At 44.1% G+C, this 22940-nt stretch overlaps 1 protein-coding gene across 12 annotated transcripts in view; it reads left to right on the forward strand.

Moving 5' to 3' along the window:
• The window catches only part of raraa (retinoic acid receptor, alpha a), a 141513-nt gene that overhangs the window by 102913 nt on the left and 15660 nt on the right, over positions 1 to 22940 (forward strand). For all 12 annotated transcript variants that reach the window (XM_085171565.1, XM_085171569.1, XM_085171563.1 and 9 more), the window contains one exon: positions 22216 to 22364. In XM_085171565.1, the coding sequence (XP_085027691.1) occupies positions 22216 to 22364 (149 nt within the window). The remainder of the gene's footprint in view (positions 1 to 22215; positions 22365 to 22940) is intronic.

Raw genomic sequence — 22940 nt, forward strand, 5'->3', positions numbered from 1 at the left:
TCACGTGGCTCAGAGGCTTATTGGATCATAGGGCTAGAAAATAACCGAGACAACAGCGCGAGATTTCCTCGTCACTCCCCGCTCTCACGCAGGAATCCAAATGAGCCAGATTCAAAAAAATCACGAGACAATCCCATAAACATCTGCTTGCTTTTTTTGTTTTTTGAAGTTCACAGAGAGTAGTGTCATGGTATGTTCCTCTGCACTTTTCCTGGTAGGTCTTACCATTTTTTTTTTCTTTTTACCCCCTCTGTGCTTTTCTTTTTTGGTCCTCTGTTTTTTCAACCCCTCCACATTGGATCTAACTATTCATTACAGGCTTCACAGAAGAGCTTTCTGGCTCTAAGCATGCACTCAGTGACATCTTTGCTAAAGTGAATCTAGCCTAAAACGGCCTTCTGGACCCACTAAGTGAGTGGGTATAAATCCACATCATATGGGTGCTTCATCCCAGTATTATTGGTTCTTTAACAAGGCCATATTATGCTCTTGAGTCTACTCCCTTTGGTGATATTCCTTCAAATTGCTTCTTTTGTGCATTTAAACGTTATAAAGTCCAAAGCACACACCAATGGGGCGTAATTAAGCCGTACAGGACTTGCTGTTGCTCAGCTTGGATTTACTGACATTCAGATTTACTCCTCATTTTCTTACTTGTATCACCAATATATATTTGAATTATACCTGTCTATCTTAAGCCATGGAATCAGCAGCTTCTTCCATTGTTATTCATCTGTTAGAGCCCCTTCATGCACTTCATTAGACACGGCTGTTTTGAATCTGCAATGCTATAGTTAAATCACAGATGATCACATCTCTATAACTGTTTGTTCTAGAGACAATATTAATGATTTTTGGAAAGAAGAGAAGTCAGTTTTTGCCGGGATATTCGGTGTATCACGGTAGCACAATGCAGTTGTATGTACTGCTTTTTGAATACAGACAGAAAAACCAGCCCTGCCTAGATTTTCATACCCCCTCAATCATTTTGGGCTAGAGAGAAAAGAAAGATGAGCATTATTTTGTCATTTTACAGTCAGAATTATACAGTAAGTATGATACTTGGATGATAAAGGGTTAAGGCCTACAACAGCATTCTTAGAGTAGTTATGATACATAACCAATGTTCAGTGCTCTTTTGCCAGGCTAGCTAACTAATCATAGGAGGCTGGTCTTTTCCAGAGGGGATCCTTAAAGAGACTGAAAGGTGCAATATGAGAAAGATTATGTTTCCATTTTACATCAATTGATATAATCCAGCACACTATGAGCCTGTAAAACGAGTTCTTAAAAGATGGTGTGTATTAAGAGGTTTGACTGTTTACATGTAGCCTCTGTTTATCACCAGATTGCCCAGTCATAGGCATTGTGTGCTGTTTGTAATTTGGTTCTACTTGGAAGAAGGCTCTGAATGGCTCAGGTGAAAAGTCTGTGGCCTTGCAGATTAAATCCACTTGATTTTTCACTGAGTCACAGTCAGAATCCTTACAGCGGTTATAGGCTCATGCACGAAAGAATGCACGCGGCTTTGTTCACATGACTGTCACACACTAAAAACTGGGGATATGGTGGAAAGGGGGGATTGCACGGTAGGCTCAAATGCTCTGCAGCTCATGGGCGTCTTGCTCTTTGGGTTATATTTTTCTCAGGCTGTCTATAGTGTAAAAGAATCAGTCGCTGCATAGAGCATATGTGAGATGGAGAGCAAAGCATTCTTTGTCATGTTTGTCTTCTGATGATGAAAGATGATGAAAGTGCACTTACATGAACAGTATGTGTCATAATCTGAGTTGTTTGATATTTAGTCCTTAAGTCCTTGTCCCCCCTTTTTTGTGGCTGTAAGAGCAGTTTTTTGAATTTGCATTTTTTTAAGTTTCGGATTTACAGGCAAGTCCATTTATTTTTTCTGAGTCTGCAGTATCAGCACAACAAAAAGCATTCATAATTGTTTGTGTTGTGAAGCAACACTGAAACACAGAAAGTGGGTGATGTGTTTGGACTTTGTGCAGGAGAACAGATTGTGTCAGCCTTATGAAAGAAATGCAAATATCACTTCCTGCACCTTTTCTTTCTATGTGCATGTTTTTTATTGTGCATGCTGGAAACTGGAAAAACATGAACAACAGAAAATAAACAGTGAGTCCGGTCACTAAGCAGAACTGGCTAGAGTACTGTCGGTTTCTGGCACAGAAGTGTGCGTGTGTGTGGTGGGGGGTTCTATCCTACGAGGGGAAGATCATAAAGTACAAATTTTATTTTCTTGGAACAATCAAAGATTTCTTGGCAAAGCCACTTTAATAACATTACAGCTTGTGACTTTGTTTATATAAGGCAGGAATGCAAATTCCAGGCTTTAGTATTCCTGAATGACCGTGCCCTTTATGCGACTGTGGAGTCCCTGAGTTTTATGTTTTTTGCTTGTACACAAATGTGTCTTGGTGCCATCATGAACATCAGGATTTTATTGTGGGGCGTTATTGGTCCGGACTTGATGGGACTGGTGGAAATGATGCACAGCTCTGAGACAAGGTCATCTGCTCTTCTAGAGAAGGAAAGCATTAGGCAGTCTCCTCATTTTGCCACATCTATCTAAACCCGATCAACCAAAGGTGATTGCCATTTAGTAGCCTGCATGCCTGGGACATCACAGAGCGGGGAGATGTGTGTGGGTGAAAGAGTGCGATCTGATTGTCCAATGGAATACGCTCGCTCTCACCTTCAGGGTAACATCAATAACAAATTGTGTCATCAAGGTATGTTTGCAATGGCAGAGGGGTGACCGGAGTTCAGCATTGCTCCTGCCATTCTCCTGGGAAAGGCTGCAGGGCAGCATTTCACAACCTGCCATCACTTGCTCCCAAAAACAGCACCTTGCCACCTACCTGTGGAGCAGTTGTTGCCCTTTTAATGCAATTCAACAGTTACTTACAACAGTCGCTGCTGTAAGTTTACCAAGAGCAACAAAGATGCATGTTTTTGTTTGTTTAAATGCCCGTTGGCTCAGTCACTCCACAACGTGTAATGACTGGGTGTGGTCCCTCACCTTGAACAGAGTGGCAGAATAACCGGCTTTTTACTTCCAAACACTGCTATAGCTGGCTCGCAACTTTGATGTTGTCTTGCAGGTGGCGCGACGTAATGCCTTGCTATTGCATATCGAGTACATCACGTGTTCAGCATATTTTTGTCTGGGCATTTCATTTTTTCTTTTCCTTTGTGCACACATGAACGCACGCTCAAACCAACTGATGGGCCTCAGCTTGTTTGCGGAGAGAATTAGCCGGAGGCAAAAGTCAGAGTGTACTGTACACCAGTTTGGTTTGCCGCTAAATCCCCAAACAAGGGTTAGTGTACACTGCAAAGCTGACTTTGATGAACAAAGCAGTGCAGACAGAAAAGATCCAGGCAGTGTCATTGATTCATCAGGGCTTAAAGGAGGCAGCTGATTGCAGCCGTTGCGACAACAAGGCTGTAATCTCACTATCAATAATTACATTCTCCCTGGTGTCTGCACCGTTACACACACGCACGGGGCTGGGAGGGAGATCAAAACTGTTCAGGTTAAAGGGGGATTCTGCCCTCTAAAATATTCATTGCTTCTTCATTTAAATCAATTCGGCTCTTCAGGGGCAGTCAAGCGTCAACTGTCAGAAATTGAGCTGGGCCTGTTGTAATCACTTCTTTACTTATCTCTACAGATGGCTTGTTCGCAATGTGCTCTGCATGGCTAGCTCACTGGCACACTGTCTCCCTCTTCCCCTCTCGCTCTCTCTCTCCCCTTGTGCTTCCCATCTCTTCCCCATCTCCATGTTTTATCCCCACCCTCCCACAATGGAACACACATAAATTCATCAGGGTATTGAACCACGGACATTTATCATCCCAGAATTCATCTGCGAGGCATTTTCATTCCTAAAGTGTGTCCTTTCTCACACTTTATCTCCCTCCCTGTTTCCCATCTCCGTGGTGGCATTCTCCGCATGGCAAGCCTGAGCCGGGCAGTCAGTGTGGCGATTAATCTTTAATGCTTCCCTGCCCTAATTTTTCCTCATATTTTACAAGATTTCCTGGCCTCAAACCTTCTTTTTTTTCAGCATCCTCTATATATAGAGTGATTACATGGAATGTTGCCTTGTTTCATCAGTTGCAGAGGACCGCTGCATGCCTCTGCCTCTCTTGTGCAGTCAGCCAGGCTCTCTCAGGCCACTAGCTCCAGGCCAGAGCACAGGACTGTTTGCTTCCCACCAGCACACTCATCCTCAGTTTTTGCCTCTGGGGATCTTTGTTAGCATCACATGGATGACAACTGTGCACACCTCAAGTAGTTCACACACAAACGCACACTTGCACATGCACCGCAGTGGAATGCCCGCCTATTTTGAGAGCAGGACAGCGAGGGGGAAAAAAAATAGGTTAGAGGTTAGTGTGCTAAAAATACAAAAGACTGGCACTTTCACATGAGCGGGACAAAAAAATAGCACCGTGTTGCTGCCGTCTCAGTTGGTGTTGTTAACTGAAAACGAATGCTCTGCCACAGCCTCTGTTTGCATTGAATGCAAGGGGGAAAAAAATTCAGCATGGAGTCCTGAATCAGACCTGCCCTTATTTATCAGCTGCAACAGCATGACTGCTATTGTTTTCACCTAGTGAGTCTGTGTGCTCCCCGGTGACACCTGCTGTAGCAGGGACTGCCTTTTTAAAGGCTGTTTTTATAGGGCAGGTGTTCACATGTCCCTTCAGTCTGTGGGCAGAGTTTCTCAACACTGTAGCATTTCAACTGTGCAATATGCAGCCGTGAAACTTTGCACATGTGTATTTGAGATTAGAATGAAGGTCAAGTTCAAACACGTGTGCAATCCGACCCACAAGCGCAGTGTGTAAAGGGTGTGGGAATGATAGCTTTACACCGACGTCCCACATTGTTTTTAATTTGTAATCTATTTCATAAATCCTCAGGTGACCCATCCTCGTCCTCATTTGTGGTGTCAATATAAAATATTTGGTCTGAGAACGCGTCTCAGCAGGTGTGATCCCATCACAAAATGTTCTGCAGTTATTTTGTGCACATCAAAACAAAATCCCCTTGGCTTCAACTATGTTTTTATTAAGCCAGCAGGCCAGCTCCTAACATAGCAAACGGTCTCGGTGTTTCAGATGATCTCATTGTAGTTAATAACTGGAGTCTGTTTTCTGGTTTATATTTAACCTGCTATCTCCGTTTCTAACAAGCCCCGCAGGAACGTACAGGGCAAGTCTGGAGGAAGATGAGACCTGTTCATATGTCTTGATTTATGAAAGCACCTTTCTAAATAACATCAGATGTCCATGTTGTGTAGCATTTCCTCTGTGGTTCTCTCTCATATCATCCCAGCCAAAGGTCTGCTCAGCATGACTCAGGACTGTCTGGACACCAGTCTCCTCTCTTTCCCACAGCCCCTCTGAATCGCTTCATATTCATTATGTGTCTGGCTGCAGCTCGGCCTCTGACATTTGACTCTTAAAGACCCACCTGGGACCAGGATGAAATAGACTGCCAGCAGTGTGGTCGAGGTGGGAAGGAAGAGTATAGAGCTGGATAGTGATGGATAGGACAGCATGTCCGACTGAAGGGGGCAGACGGGCTCGGGTTACATGCCGCTTGTTCCCCCGTAACCACGTTTGATATGTTTGTGCTCTCTGTGAGCCAAGAGATGCATCCTAGCTGAGCAGCTCCAAACCAGTGCGGGAAACAACTCGATCCTGTTTGTTACGAGTGGAGTTGCTGTGTGTTCAAAAAGGAGGTGGTATTGTCTTTTTAAAGATACGTCTAACCTTTGCTGTGACCTGCTCTCTCTTATCTGGGCTATTGTTATTGATGTACCCTGGCTGATAGTAAGGAGAGAGCGTTTCTAGGCTCATATCATGTTAATTAAATGGTTATGTCAGATGCCGAGGTCCTTTCTTTGTTCCGGGGAAAAATAATGTCCCGGAATTTCTTGCTGCTTGTTCGTTTTGCAGTGAGTGGAGTTAAGTCAACGACCTTCTGGTTTTCTGAATTTCTTACCCAGAAACGACGCAGCCTTCAGGACACACACTCTCTTCTCTGGTTAAAAATCAGACACAAATGATTCTCTTTTCCTTCTCCTTATTTTTTTTCTTTAAAAAATAGTCCTGTTTTGCATGGATATCCTTTCAGTTTAAGGCTGGCCTTACGGGGAAATATGCAGCCATGCAGCACTTGGAGCTCAGAGGGTGCATTCTGTTATTCCATGAGATTTTTAACAGTAACCTGTAGAAGGCTTTTTATAGTTGGCTGAAAAGATGAAGGAAATGGAGAAAAGTGTATGAAGAAATACATTTGCTCCACTAGGTTTGCCTAAAGATATGATGGAGCTCACTAAATAATTCAGTTGGTGTTCCAGTGTTGGGCTTTTGCTTTGTTTTGACCATAGTCTAACAACCTTCAAATAATCTTTTCTGTGCTCTCAGTGATACCATTGTGATCAAAGAGAAGCCCTCTTTGTGCTTTGTCAAGGAGCTCGTACACTTCTGATTTTAGATAGTCCTTCCCCTCCTCTCGGTCTCTGCTTGAGCCCCGGAGCTGACTAATGGAAAAGGTGACAACATTTTGAACTGGAGTTGTCAAGCATCTCTGCATGGTGCTCTGTTGCAAGTAGTTACCAGTCCCCCCCACCCCCTTGTAGCGGCACTGTTCAGTGGCACCGCCGTGACGTGACACCCCGCTTTGCCCTCGCGCCATACGTGGGAAACCTTTGCACAGCGCTGCTGCCACTGTGGAAGTTCCACAATAGAGCCAGATTATTGTGTCTGGGCTGTCAGCACCTCTCAGCTGAAAGAAATTGAGATGGAGGTAAGAGGAGAGAGGAAAAAGAGATCTCAGGCGCAGGGAAAAGGAGGGGGAGGCGGGCAGGGGCTGGCATTTTCAAACAGTAATCTCTGTGGAGCCTTTCAGGGGGTTTAATGTCATTTTTTTTGGTCTCTGGATTTTTGGCCTTTTCTCCTTCTGAACAAAAAGCAGCAGAGAACAAATGGCAAAGGAGGAAGAGGGGCAAACAAGTAAAGGGATAAAACTGGGAGAGGGAAAGAGAAGGAGAGATTCTTGGCACGGTGACTCATATTATTAGTGTTCTAGTGCGACTGATAGAGACTTGGCCTGCATCCATTAGCTGCCAACAGGCCAGTGTTGGCGAACTGATTCTGGTACAGAATGACCTATATCCCCGTCCTATTTACCACGTTACAGCACATTACGCCTTATCTTGCCCATCTCTTTAGTCATTAACTTTCTTTCCTTTCATTTAGTTTCAAGTGTCATCATGACACAAAACGCCCTCCTGTGATGTGTGCGAGCCAGTTGGCCAGCATTGTCACAATGTTTGTCAAAACTTAGCCATTTCATTTATATTCCTGTTAAAAACTGCTGCAGATAAGTGGAAAATAAAATGTTTTAAAAAACCTGCTAGTACTTTAGAAAAACAACTTTTGCACGCTGTCTAGATGTTTGTCCAAATTTGCTCCCTTTGGCTACAGGCAGGAGTGGCAACACTAATCTTCCCTGTCCTGTCTGAATTATAACGCAGTATCGCAGCGATTAGACACACACACCTACACGCTGCTACAGGGGTAACCAGTTAGGTTGTGAGAGAGGGGGGGGGGGGTTCCTGGCTGTACGCCGTTCACGTCTTATCAACCTGCAAACCTCCTTGATGGCTGCACATATCCTTGAAGCTAACGAGAGAAAAAGTCAGCTCTCATATACATTCACTAAAACCTTTCATGGCTGTAATCCCCAACTCCAAGAAGAGGTGCATGGGAATCTTGGTCAGCTGACTTTAAAGAGAAGAAGAAGTGAAGGAGGAGCTATCGCAAGGTTAAAGTCTAACCCCCACCCCTTCTCCTAAAGCCTGCTGGGATTCTCCTTGGGCTTGACATACCCAACCCCACCTGCCCTCGCTGCTCAGTGGGACGCTTCATCACAGGCTTCCCCTGAGCTGGCCTACTTGGGTCTGTTTGATCTCATTGTGGAAGAGGCAAGCTTGCCCGCTGCCTGGCAGGCAGAGAGAACTCCTTGATGCTCGGGGTAGAGGAGGTGGAGCAGGCTTCAGTGGAGAGGCTTAATAACTGTATTAACATCACGGGCTCCCCCAGGACGCACACCTACACAGCAGGGGGGGAGGGGGGCGGGCAGCTCTGTAAATCTGCTTTCTCTTGCTTTTAAAACTATGGCCTAATTTTCTCTCTGCACTCACTCTCGTTTGAGTTCAGTGTGATTTATAAATGAGCTGGGGTTTTTTCTTTTTAAAGCATAAGAATAAACACACAGAGTATGTTCTACCCATCCTTTGGGCCGTGCATCTTTTTCTTTCTATGCAGCTCTCATCTTCTCATCATCCCTATGCTAAACCACTTCCCCTAATTCTCCACTTCCTCATTTTGTCCTCTCGCCTGTCTTTTATCTAATGATTATGAAACACCCTGCTGCTGCTTTTTATTACTGATTAACATTATTGTTTCTCTGAACATCCCTCTCATCACATTGGAAAAAAAAATTGCCATTCAGATATATGATAACAAAGAACGCTGAATTAAAAGTACTGCTGTCTTTCCTCACCTGCGTGTGCCGCTATTCATGACAGTACACCTTATCTCTTTAATTATACATTGGAAACTGTTGAATAATTGACGGGCCCCACTTAGCTTAATGGACAGAGTTAACTGGGAGTGGCATACATTGCTATTGCAGTGGAACTGGGTCGCAGCAAAACGAGACCCAGTCGCCCCCGAGGGTCATAATGAAGCCCAGGTCACAGGGCTGGCAGAGGCAGCAGTTGAATCAGCAAAGGCCAGCTGGGGTTAACTGAACCCTGGGGGGAAAAGGACAGGAGGGAGAGGTGGAAGCTTTAACACCAGTCAAATCCAAGCGCTTGGCTTGGAGCACAACTGTACTCATGTTTTCACTTTTAAACTAGTTTGACAATAATGGCGACCTCAGAAAACTTATAAACTAGATTGTTGTTGTTTTTTGAAAGTCAGTCAGTTTCAGTTTTGTTTCTGTTTCTTAAAAAAAAAAAAGAAGGAAAAAAAGGGAAGTTGAGTCCTTAATGGGAAAGAAGATGTAGTTACTTGATGTTCTATGATAAAGGCTTCCATTTCTAAGAGGCAATGTCGTCTGACAAAAAACAGTCCCACTGACTGGTGGGCAGCCATATCACAGGAAATGGTGTGTGGTTTATGTGTGCCTGTGCTGTGATCAAATGGTTCCCCCAGGTTATATTGAAAGGTCAGGGATCCATGCAGGAAATTGGTGTCTGCAGAGACAGAGACAGCACCCACAGAGAGGGGAAGAGAAGGGAAGAGCACGACCCATACCCGAGGAAGCTAAACATGTCCTCCATTAAATTCTAGTAACATCCCACTGCACTCCCTTAATGACTCTGCCTGCTGTCAGCAGCCATTTGTCCTAAACACAGAGCAAACCTAATGTCCCAGCGCTATTGACATGCACCTCTGCTTTTGGGTTTTTGGTTTTTTTTTATTTTATTGCAATGGCACTGACATCAAATGCAATTGAATGTGCCTCCTGCTGCCTCCCAGTTTTACCCCTCACTCTGCCCACATCTTCACAGAGGAGCCCCACCGACACTGTGCACCAGACATTTGAATAAAACGCCTGTCATCACTCATCATTAGGGGGCATGAGCAGGAGAAGATTTGGCTGGCTGTGCAGCCTTTAGGGGAACTTTTGTTATAAGCTGCTATTCTCGTCTTTGGATTTACTCGCATTGCTTTATGCAGAATGGCTCTGTCAAATTTGCGGCCTCGTCAGGCAATGACATAGGCTCCAAATCTCTGTATATGAAGGATGGGCTGCCTCACTAAATTGCATTTAGCTTGTTTTTCTCTGCGTCTGGCAATTCTGCATATGTCAGCTGTCTCCGAGGGGTCTTTAGGCCACTCTAACCACTTTGCCGATCTAGTTAAAAAAAAAAAGCCCTTGGGTCATAGCATCTTTGACTTCTTTAACAGACTAGTGACAGGATAATGGCACGCTGGCTGCATCATCTTGTCCAGACTCTTGCAAATGCCTCCATTTACATGCACAATGCCCTTTTAACTCTAAAGCTGACATTGGTACTTTTAGCTAATTTATGAAGGGAACCATGGTCATTATGTTTGCAATCTATGTTAGAGGAATGCACATTAACCTGCTGAGGCTTGAAGGCAGATGTAAGGTTTAACTATAACCTGTAACTCACGTTGACAAGTAAATGAAGTGACAAAGCTAAAAGGATTCTTAATTTTGGGGAGAAATGGCGTGATGAAGAGGCACTTTTTAAAGCATTTTTTATTGCCTCATAACCAATATTTGCCTTCCGACCTCTGCTGTGTTGTTTCGAAACAGGCCAAAATTAGAAAGTGTGTTTTTCATTTACTTAACTAGCACACAAATGAAATAGTGGGGTTTTGCATATATAGATGTAGAGATTTCAATGTTGTAAATTTAAAATTTGGCCCTGCTGAAATTGGCTCAAGTTGTGTGCGCTCAAGGTCTTCTGTAGGTTTTGTTGGGTTGTTTTCTGCCCTGTGGGTCGCTGCTCACCCTGAGCACACGGCGTCACCCACTTGAGTCCCGCACATGCTTATTTGCGACCTCAAGCCCACTTCCAATGTCACTATCCTGCTCTGAAGTTGAGAAGATCGGACCCTTGTAATCTATTCCCCTGTGATTGACTATTGTATTCTCCAGAGAGAGGAGGAGGAGGAGAAAGGGAGAACATGGGCTGAGAGAGGCGATTTAACATGACAAAGCCTGTCCCTGGTGATCCTCTCTTCTCTCCAGATCCTCGTGATCCTCTTCTTTTTTTCCCCCCTCTCTTGATCCTCGTTCCCCCTTTTTTATCTACCTCTTCGAGGCCTCTCCTTGTCCACTTCAGCCCTCTAATGCAAATAGCCCTTTTCTCCCTCCCATATTTACGACCCGCTTCCTCCACTGTTGAATATGCGCTTAAGAACGGAGGACTTTGAATGCTGCCAGCCACATTGGATTAGTGAGTGTCAATGGGCAGATAACCTCTCTGTTAGCAAGTGAAGTGCAAACACTAGAGCACAAGTATTCATGAAGGCCTTTTGGCCTTCAAACACCAGGAGAGGCAATGTGTGTGGCACTCCAGCCAATAAAGATGAATAGGGCCCGGTTAATGTGTGTGAACGTAATTCATTTCCTTTATCAAATGCACTTTCCAGCATTTCCTAGTGTGTCGTTGTTTTTAAATGCTGAAGGCAGAAATGTGTTCATGATCTCCACTCTAACTGAAATCATCTGTCTCACATCACTCAACTGTAATTTTCGAAAAAGACGTGCAGTGTTCACAAACTCACCCTCTCTCTAAACCATTGTTCCTTCCTCCCCAGCACCTGTCTCTCTCCATGATTACTTTAAGGTCACAGGAATATTTCCAGGCCCCTGACCCTCCAACTCTGCTTGTAATGCCACTGACCTTGAGCCTTTTATGGGAATAGAGGGAATTGAAGCTTATGTTGCACTCTTTCTAAGTGGCTCTGCAAAACGGCATCACCCAGATGAGTAAATGCTAACCTTCAAGGCTTTTTTTTGTCAGACCACACACTGAGTCTGTATTGGGTGGCCCAGGATTAGTATTGTTTTGGCACCCTCCTGGCTCACAGTGTGGATGAGTACAGTTTGTTGTCTTGGGGGGAAAAAGCCCAAAAACATGTACACAGTCATCTGCTCATGCATAGTTCTATAATTAACCAATGCAGGCACTCTTTTAAAGTCAGTGGTAACATTAAAGAACAGTTTGCAAAGGGCCGGGGTTTTACTTGCATGTGTTCCTGTTATGATCCGATGATGACCTTGATCTTCAGTTGTACTGAAGTAACCCAGCTGTATGTTACTCCAGAAACGGTGCGTAAATTCCCTTTTATAATGGCTGACAAAGGAAGGTTACACTGTGGTTACACCTTCTGCTATTTCTTACTTTGAACTAAACGTCTAAAAGCAAACATGCCAGCATGCGGAGCTTTTATCTGGGTCCTGCTTTTGAAATGTTTGTCTCATGTGTCACCATCCTCCCTTGGTCCTGTCGCTCATCTCGTCTTTTTTCTTCAGATGTTCTCTCCTCCCGCTCCCCCTCCCTCCCCCCTTCTCTCCCTTAATGTAGGTCAGTCATTATACTCAGCTCTATACAGCTGCTAAATGTGTGTGATCAGCTTTTTAAAGTAACTCCATGTTCAATGGCAGATCCATTGTGGGCATCATGTGGATTAATGGTTCTCTAATCAAGAGCTTATATTCTTGCACTCACTATCACGGAGTCTCCACTATAGTTCGACAGGCTACTAAAACGTGCTGCTTTTCCAGAGCACATCCTGGTATCCTCTGGCTTACAGGGGCTGCCTTTTGCCCCCTTGTGCTCACCACCATGTCCCACACCATCAGCTCATGCCAGATATCTCCAGTCAGCCTGGGGCGAGTGCCAATTCACATAGTCCCAGTGTCAGTCAGCAGGCACGGACAGCTGCTGGGTAGAGTTACACCGCGTCACTCGTGGTTGCAGGGGAGCGTTGTTGCCAGGGATCTTGTGGTTCTCTCCAGCTAGATAGCAGTCTTTGGATGCCTTCTGATGTGTTTGTCTTTTTGGTTTTTCTTTCAGTTGGGTCCCTAAATGTTGGAGTGTTTTATTGCATTTATGAAATGTGTTTTAGAATTAGCCGTACCAAAAGCCAGCATGTGGCGGCAGCAGCAGCAGGACATAGCAGCTACTGAGGTTAACGCGAAGTCTCTGTTAAAAAGTCTAGCACCCGTAGAGCTCACCTTTGCCATATGCTGAATCACTCATTTCTCTGCTCTTTCCCTCCCCCCACGATCCAGTTTGTCCACACATGTTCTCAGTTCGTTCTCCATTTGTGATAGGAAAACCTGGCGTGTTGTTATTTCAGAGTCCTGGCAGCACAGAGTGGGAAGTTTTCTTGGGCCCCTTGGAGAAGGACTTTGGGAACATAATGGGGGCCACTGCGCTGATAAAAACCAGGCCTCGCCTTGACAAGAAGATGCTGGTGTTCACACGCACAGGCTCTGAGACACATAGAGAATATGATACAGTATACATGTTTGGAGAGGCAGATCCACATTTACATAAGTGCCAGATACAGTTCGACTGCATTTAGAAATATAAACTTATTTGCTGCTTCACATTAGTTGTCTTAAAATGCAGAGATAGTTTTCCAGTGTTTGTGCAGAACTGGAGCGCTTCCTGAAAATGTGAGCATTTGCTGGTGCATATTTACAATTTCATCGACCGCAAACTTGTAAAGGAATAGCATTTTTTTGTAATGCTAATGCAGTCACGAAAAGGATCATAATTGGTGATGAGTGGTCTCTGGTTAAGACCTAATGACAGAACAAGCAGCGGTCTTTGTGAAAGAACCTTCTGTATCTCCAAAGAACGCTTATCAGATCAGGAGTGCAACCAGGAACATTGTTTTCTTCCAAATTCCCAAAGTTCTGTATCGTAAATTCACCCTATTATTGGCAGTGTCATGTGAATTTCTTTCATCATCTTGTTGTATCTGAGAAACATTTGACTACCTTAAATTTAGCCAAAAATGTTGTTGGCCTGTCCCCTTCTCAGAATTGAAATTTAAGGCAGCAGTCAGCATTCAGACATATTGAGGATATCCAGTGAAAGTTGCAAGTGCAAACCAGCAGGTGGTCAGAATAGGACTTCCTATGAGAGATCCAAGCATAACATCTGCACTGAGAGCTGTGTTTGCTGCACGAGGATACCTTAAAAGGGACAACCGCCAATTTAAAATTCTTTAACTTTTGCTCTTTTCATACAAGACTTTTTGATTAACTACATTTTTGTTGGTTATTTCCCTTAATAAAGCAGAAAATAAAAGTGCATCTCATTGTTACATATATGCATGCAGACACTCCTGCTCGTCCAGGTGTGAAGATAAATTACCCATGCTAAACCCAACCTGCTGTTTTCCCCACTCCTGCTCCAAGACAAACATCACCATTTCCTGGTGTTGAGGAGAGATCGTAGTAACAGGCAAGAAAGACTCCCTACTCGGGAACCGCCTTGCCCTTCGGCCTCTGCTCGGGCCCTCATTTATCACTCGCATACGTGTGTGTTTTTCTTGCAGTCTAAATGGGATGGGACGATTTTGGCGGCTTGGGGTGTTTGGCTCCAATTTGGTGCGTTATCCATCAAAAGATTTTTTGTCTTGAGTCAGTGAAGTCTTCAAAACATGGTGCACAATAAAAACTTAAGCTGTCACATCAATTTCTACTCTCTCTGCAGAATCTAGATATCTGCAATGGTTGCAAAATACCAGTCTGTCATTTCATGTCATAAATGGAAGTGATGTTACATCTGCTGCAGAAAATGATATAATCAGGCTAAACTTGTCAGTTTGAGCTTCTCTTCCTTTGCATTAAGGGCAGTGTGACGTCCGATGCTTTATTTTAAATATATATGTGAATCATGTGACCTTCAAACAGGGCTTGGAATCAGTTGTTGTTGCACAACTCCAGAAATATGTGGTCGCTATTATGCTCAGAAAGCCTGGAGACCCCCTAGTGACATAGTCCTGTAACTTCATGCGTTCCTCTGTCACTTTGACCTCCTCTCGTCACCTCACTCTGCCCCCTCTCTGTACGTTGAGATGGTAGAATGAAGGTTTTACATGCAGCAGCTTAGGTGGAGCACATCCAGGGAAGTAAGGCAATCCCCAATAATCTCCCTAACCCAGCTTCATATGAGCACTGATTGTGAGCAGTCTGCTCGTCTTACCTATGAGTCCTTGTCTTTGCATGTTTAGGTGGCACACTCACATTGTTCAAACTAAGCTGTAATCATGAGCCATTTTGATTTAAAAGATATTGCTCGAAGAAACTTCACATGAGAGCGCAAATGTCTCACTATCTCAGGCTGATCACAGGTTAAATGGTCTTTACACCAACTGCCCCCAGTACAGAGTCCGTGCGATGTCTGATTATGCTGATTTTCTGCTTTAGGGCAGCACAGGTAATTGTCAGGTGATTTCACAGTCAGCAGGCTGTTGTTATCTATGCTTGTAGTGTGGACACATCCAAAGCAGGTTATCTCCTGCTGAGGGCTAAAGCGAATGTGTCCTCGCCTCATTCTCCCATCGTTACCAGCAGTTTGTATGAAAACAGCTGTGGAGACATGATTACCATTGCTAGCCCTCCACCAGGAAAACTTCAGTTATATATTGTTGATTATTTTGTGTGTAGACAAGCAGAAATTTGAATATGACTGCTGCTCAAAGCTCTAGGACTCACATTTGGCAAGGATGAACTGGAAAAATTCACTTAGCGGAGGAGGCTTTGCTCTCCACTCCTGCCCGATGTCAACCTCCCCAGGCTCTCGTGTTTGTGAGCGTGTGTTTTCGCTTACGCCTGTCGGCCTCGCCACCAGTTTCCTCCCCCTTCTCCCATCTAATAACTGTTCGCACTCTGTGTTTGAACACAAACACACCCCACTGGTCGTCTCCTTACAGCTGTCAGTCTGTGCGTGCCTGCTGGTGTGTGTATGTGTGTGTGCGCCCTCGCTCCAGCTCATATTCAGATGCCGTGCGTGACTTTGCCATCAGTAATTGGTGTGAAAGCGGCGAATGGAACCCCAGTCCATTTTCAGCAGAGAGCTGTTATGACGCTTTGTTAGAGAATGGCAGGATTTCCCCGTAAGCAAGGAAGCGGTCCCATTTCCCCCTTCGGTAATTGAAGAGTGCTGACAAAGCATTCCTGTACATATGTGTGTAATTTTTTTTTGTCTGTTATGCTTACACGCATTCCTTACATTGTAAAACAGAAATAAAGTCAGAATATTTGGTAAAAGTCAAACACCGTGCATGAATGATGCCCTTCTCTGCTCACTTGCTGCTCTGTTACAGCTCTTAGATTGCTGCTTTTCATTTTTGTGGACAGTCATGATACATTGGCTTACAACTCCCTAGGCTTTCTCTATCCGCAGGGCTGTTCCATCGTCCATCCCACCTCATTATTTTAAGCAGACTTCAAAGCGAGTCCTAATGCAGCAGCCTGCGGCATGGTGGTCTGTCTGATGTCTCTTCTCCAGCACACTGACTGTACAGAAACACAAATGGAAGTCTATATGTCGTACGTAGCGTACAGATGGCCGGCATGTGTCTGTACGTGTGCATGTCTGTGTGTCCAGATAATCTAATGGAACCCAGAGAGCGCAATAGTCTGACTGAATAGGGTTCAGCTAAGTGGAGGACCCCAATGAAGCCCTCTGTCTCTTTCTCCATCTCTTTTTTTTTTCTCCTTCCTCTTCTGCAATAGTCTTTACTACAGTTCAGCCAGCCAACCAGCCAGCCTGCTAATGTACTTAGCTTCTCCCTAATGATGGTGAAATCTCATTAATATGCCTCACAGCTGGCCCCAGTAACCAGTGGGGATGAAGGTAATCAAATCTCAGAGGACTAACCTAGAGCTGAACCTCAAGAACTGCTCGGCAGCACTGGGCCGAGACGGCCTGGTGTCTGGAGGCTTGATAATAGCCAGTGGGGTTTGTGTATGTGTGAGAGCGTGTATGCCTCTTGGTCTTGATGCCTTTGAAGTGCTGATGTTAGCCAGGCTATCTTGTGTCAGTATTACATCTAAGGATAGTTTATCATAAGAATAAATTTCATTTCATTCTCGTGCATATTTGTCCATTTAAGTCTAGTGTTGCGGTAATTGCTTATGGAGGATGTGGCTGGGAGGCCTCGGCTTCGCTCTAAGTGCACTTGTGGCTCATGATGTATGCAAAGTGAATTTGAAGAGCAGCATTACAGACCACTCACACTTGAACTTAATTAAATCAACAATGCTTTGGCTCTGAGTTCGAGAACACCGCACTACATTAAGCTATTAAGACATCTGGGGGTAGCTTGCACGCACGTGCACATGCACATGCACGCACATGTGTATAAGACTTGTCTGGGAATCAAAGGAGATGTGTAACTAAATTAAATCAAGGTGCTTGGACATACTGATCATTCAGAATTAGTTTTATTAGATAACTCTGTTCTTTTTGTGTTTGGCTCCTCGCTACAATTTCTAACCAAAGAATGCTTCAAACTTTTCATTGTTAGCCGCCGTTCGTAACTCTCAGACACAGTCACGAGTCAGCGGTCAGACAAAGCTTCCTTTAAGGGAAGTTCTGCAGTTCCAAGTCATCGCCATGTCAAGTTTGGTTTTCACTGGTTACACCTGGCAGCCTGTGTCGCTTATTCTCGCTGCTGGGACTCGTCTGACAAAATTCCAGGCTGCTGCAGACTTTCATTCACCCTTGTGTCTGCTTAACAACAACTGTTGCAACCATATGGTTTGTGTTTCAGTTCCCCACCGAAGCACAATAGATTTCTTATCAGTAACTCCTACCGACATCCCCTAAGGTTATTGTCTGCTCTTTGTTGCTCTGCCTTGGTTAAAGGAGTGATACTCTAGCTGAAGTTAACAGCGGTGACTTAGCTCTGGAAGGGGGCTCGGATCTGGGAACCTTAATAGACACACACATCCCCAGTGTTAACGTGTTTCAAGGATATTGAGGGAAGCTCTCCAGGCGAGTGTGAGTCAGTTTTTCCACTGCTTGTGCGTATGATATTTGCAGATCATACAAAAGGCAGGCTTGTAAGATGGGTGGTGTTGATCAGAGCTTGGATGCAGGGTGGTGTTGAATAATGCCTGGTTGAGAACTGCTTAAGGACTAAGTAGCTCTGTCCTCTCTTCTGAGCTCCTCTGCCTCTCTGTCCACAGGCCTGCCATTGTTTTGCTCCATGCCTCAGCTTGACAAGGCTCCAGAAGCCAGCCATTGTATTTAATTACAGTCGCCAGCCCTCTCACAGACTCTTATCCCTGTGTCCCAGATTTCCATGGGTGCTCTCATTAAGCGAGTGTACATTCTGTGTGTGTTTGTTTTCGACTGTTGGGTCTTTTTTTAAATGGCCGTTAGAGACCCTTTAGCCTGCTTTAAATGTAAGCATAGATGTGATTTTTGTGTGTGTGTGTATGCATGCGTGTGGGTGGGTGGGTGGCGCATCTGTTTGTCTATGTGTTTCTAATGAAGACAGCTTTAATGTGGATGAATAGTTCTGTGGTCACCCTAATAATGCAGGGCTGTAATCAGTCCACATCTAGAGACGCAGAAGAGCGCGCAAAACTGTGAATGTTTTTTTTTCTTTTCCCTTCTACCCGTAATGAGAAAAGATGCGGTGTTATGTAAGGCCTGCTCTATTTAAGTTTAATTTGTTTGACATGAGTGTGGTGACTACATGGCCCAGTGGCATGGGCAAAGATGGCTCATAATGACACCAATAAAATGGCAATATGCAAACAAAGGGCAGGCCGTCTCCCTGCCCACAATCTGTTGTCCTTGTCATGTTCATTCAGACTGAATCCTTCACGTCCTTCGGACAAAATTACCTCCTATATATGTAATTTTTTTTCTGGATATGTCCACACATGTTCTCTTGGATGTATTATTCCTGCCCTCTATTCTCTGTTATATGTATAATTGGATTGAATGCCTGGATTGAAGTGCAAACAGAAGTTTGTGTAATATAGTTGAGTCTAGGGTGGTGCTTTTTCTTTCCATACCACCTGCCGATTTAGTGCAAATATTTTATTTTATTTTTTTCATGGTTGAGCTGCAGCTTGAGTTTTCTCATCTGACGCATAAATCTTTAAAGATGCGGCAATGAGGACACTGATTCCGCTTTCAAGATTAATTTCAGTGATCATTATACAACACTAACTTGTGTAACCAAACAGAGGCGTTCCCTTTGTATTACCCAAAAAAAATGAATGATGAGATATTTGATAACTGAAGCTTAATTCATGATGAAGCGTAGGAGGGTGAATTCAGTGGCCTCACAGTCAGAGGAAAGAAGCTACCCTGATGTCTGGTGGTACATCTTTTTTTTCTTTTTCGATTTTTATTATTTATTTATTTTATTTTTAATTGCTTGCCAGATGGCGCCAGAATGAACAGGGTATGGTAGCGTCTCTTAGTACCCTTTAGGCTCATACACGTTACCTCTTTGATATCAGTGATGATAGATGCTGGTGAGGTTCTGGTCCAGTTAAATCACCTTCTGCTCTGGATAAGATTCCAGTTTGGATGCTTTCTGTAATGAGCCCAAGTGAAGTGAAAGACTGCATCAATCTAGAGCTGATAACTGTGCTCTTTAAGTGTGTACGCATTGAGCAAGAAGCCAGTCGTGTCCTTTATCATGCTTTTTTATACTTTTGAGTCTGAGAGTATGTTTTAAGCGACTACAGTGCCCATGTCTGGCTTATATGAATTGTTATGATCAAGATAAAATGAAAGCTTAATTTGACGCGCATCTTAAAATCTGGCAAATCTTGTAAACTTTGCTGCGCAGTGAGACAGCATCCACCCCCTCTCTCCATCTACGATGCCTGCAGGCAGTGAATCCATCAGCAGCGGGTGTGAGACGGATACAGCTGATTTTGGCATTGATTATCCTTTCCAGGCTTCTGTGTTTGTCAATTAAAATGATCACTCCAGGTCCAAATTTTACCAATAAAATATGATCAAAAGCAGGTTGGAGCTGGACCTTCTTGCTTTGACTTTAGTCCCGTTCTTTGTATCCAAGCACAACTAAACAGGTGATCACACGAGTTCAACTAAATGGGAATTGTGAGTCAGATTGAAGATTTCTTTTGATTTCAAATAGTCTCTTGGACAGATATACCACCTGCTGATGACTCTGAAGCTTCAGGGAGGAGTAAAGCTGATGTCTGTAGGCAGTTCATCTGTTTTGTATTTTTATCTTTTGCTTTATTACTCAAACAACACAGTTTTCTTCCCTAAAACTAGATTTGTTCCTCCTCCTTTTATCTCCACCCTTCATTATCCAAAAAGATAATTTTCATTCCCCATATCCCCCTCTGCTCACTCCATAAAACTTTTTTTTTTTTTTTGCTTTTAAAAATAATGAAAACCACTATCTCCCCCCTCTGAGCCACATATTTTCCTCCTTAAATCACATTGACCAATTTACACCAAGAGCTTTAAAGGTCGCCGTCAGTGCGAAAGTGGCATACGACATCTGGGCCTCATAAACGACGCCTCTCGCTATGCTAGGCCTTATTAAGTGTCACCGTTAGCTGATGCAAAGCGAGCTTTATTACTTTGAAGCTTAGCTGTTCCCGACACCTGAAACCCGTTCGGACACGCAGTATTTTTTTTTTCTTTTTTTTCTTTCTCCTGATGGCAGAGATAACAAGCACGCTTTGGAGGGACTAGATTTTGGTGTAGTGTGATTGTGTCTTTTACCCTTTTCCAGGAAACAGGATCATATAAGGGTGTCAGATTTATTGTGATTGTTCTGAATATAATCTTCTCTTGCACCATCTGCTCTGTTCGCGTAGAGACTGGCAAGTAGACACCTGCACAGAGACGGTATAAAAGGATAGTTGTGTGCGTGTGTGGGGGGGCAGGCAGGCAGGCATTCTTTTGTTATTTTGCCCACTGTGCAGTGCAGGCACCATGCAAGCGCAGGGTTTGTCTGAAGTGTAGTCACGTGGAGTGTGTTGCTGAACCAACCCCCTCTGATAATATACTGTACACGGCTTGTTTACACACAAGCACTGAGGTGCTGGTAACTCCTAAGCCTCTTGCCAACGCACACTCTCTCTCTCTCTGTTAAGCTGATGATGCTGGGTGGAACAATGTGGGTTAAAAGGATGCACACCTGCATGTCATGAACCTGAACCTGCTTTGAGTGCCATAGCATGGGATTCTAAAGCTCCGTCACTCGTGTGTTTGTGGCTTATTTTCTGGCGTTGGTATGACAAGTAGAACACGCTGCTGGATCACAGGCTTCATTTATAAGTGACAGGGTGAAGGTCTTTGCTGTGAATGTGTGTTGTTATATCTAATGGAAGCGCTGTGTTTTGTAATACACAAAACTTTGAGGCCAGTGAAGGGAGGTTACTTCTTCCTTGGTCGCTTTGTTTACCATGTACATGCACAAATGATATGACAGGATACATGCTGTTTGTGTGTGTGTGTCATTCACTCAAACAGAGACTCCGCCGCACACAGTTATGCAATTTATAAAGTGGTGCTTATTCTTTGTGACAAATAAATAAGGGTGCAGAGCGATCGTCTTGCCTCTTCAGTGCGTCTCCCTTTGATAGCCGAACTGGCCCTCAGTCCACGTTTCTGTATTCCTGCCTCAATGAGCTCGGTGTAGTGGTTCATGAATCTATTATCCACCTGCTGCTGGTTCTGTTTAGAGTAGCACATCAAGCTCGCAGCTGATAACCAATGTGGAAGGAGGATTACCTTCGCCACCTGCAGTCCCAAGTCTGTGGAGTTGGAGTACATCCGACTGCTGGACGAGGCGCCAGTGAAGGAGCTAAATGTTGTGGATAACAGTCATTAAAGCAACCTGGTCAGCGTGCCGACCAGAGATAGCTGGCCAGGAGTGACTGAACTTTCAACATAAGAATGAAGGGACTTTTTTTTAGAAATGCTACAATAAGACACCAAATGTACTTTGGAATAACTTGATACACCTGATATACGACCTTACTGCTCTTTGGTTTGTCAATTCACCCTTTACTTAGTAATTAACCTTATGTTTACCTGTGTGATATTAAATAAGCTTGTGTGGGGTAGTGGAGTTTCAAAGACCTGTCTTGGTTGGTGAGAATCAGCTTGTTTCTCTTGACTAGTACAGCGTGTACCCTTTATCCTTTTTATATTTTGAAGCACTTAAAAAGAGCACACAATTTAAAAGGCACAACTCGAGGCCACCTGGAGAAAACCTGCCTTTGATCCCTGCTTGCGATGTAACCCCCTGCTGTCATGTCCAAACAGAGGCAGAGAAACCACGTATTCAGCTGTAAATAAGAATGTTGTAGAGGGGTGGATTCATTTGTGCTCCCTCTGTGTGTGCAAGAGTGTTTGTTCTTTGAAGGTATCTTTCCTGTGGCTGATCTGAAAACACTTGAAAATGAGAGTGTTCCCCCTTCGGTTGTTTGCACTGGATTGTTTAAGATCTGTGTGAGTGTCTACATGAGATTATGCGTTGATCCCACTCATTGATTATTGCTAGTGTGCCGGAGCTCCATCTGGCAGCGTCCACTAACCTTTTTCTCTTGTTGCTCTTTCCTCTCCACAGCAATAGAGACCCAGAGTACCAGCTCAGAGGAGATAGTGCCAAGCCCGCCCTCGCCTCCCCCTCCACCCCGCGTCTACAAGCCCTGCTTTGTGTGCCAGGACAAGTCCTCAGGGTACCACTATGGTGTCAGCGCCTGTGAGGGTTGCAAGGTGAGACTCCCGGCCTTCCTCTGAATCTGCCAAGCAAGCAAGATATTTGTCAATCTTATTGCTTTCATGTGATTTCCACTGGAAAGAAAAAAAACTTTTTATAGCTCATATGATAAAAATGATGAATCACGTCATTTTGAGTATTTCACACCCCCTGTTTTTTTTTCCCTCTTCTTCTTCTTCTGTTGACTTTAGATGTCTTTGAATGCATGTTGAGAATTATCACCGACATTATCACTGAGCTGTCTAATCAAGAATACGAAAACTCAGGCCTTTACACATATATGATAAATGTGCCTCTTATCATGAACAAAATGTGAAATTTTGTCATCTAGTCATCTGTTTTGTTTTTTTCTTTTTGAGTGTTGCTGCTCCTCGTATCGCCTTCTTGCTGACGTGTCTGCATCGGTTGTCCATTATCAATACAGCCATGTTGCACAGGTGCAGAAGAGGCCTCATAACGCCCATCTGTTCTGTTATCAGTTGATAGCTGCTGTGTGCACGTGTACACGCTCTCCTGTTAGTGTGAGCACACAGACTTCTTTATCTCACGGCTCCCAAGGCAAGGAGCCAGAG

Source organism: Neolamprologus multifasciatus, chromosome 8 (assembly GCF_963576455.1).
Source record: "Neolamprologus multifasciatus chromosome 8, fNeoMul1.2, whole genome shotgun sequence".
Classification (NCBI taxonomy): Eukaryota; Metazoa; Chordata; class Actinopteri; order Cichliformes; family Cichlidae; genus Neolamprologus; species Neolamprologus multifasciatus.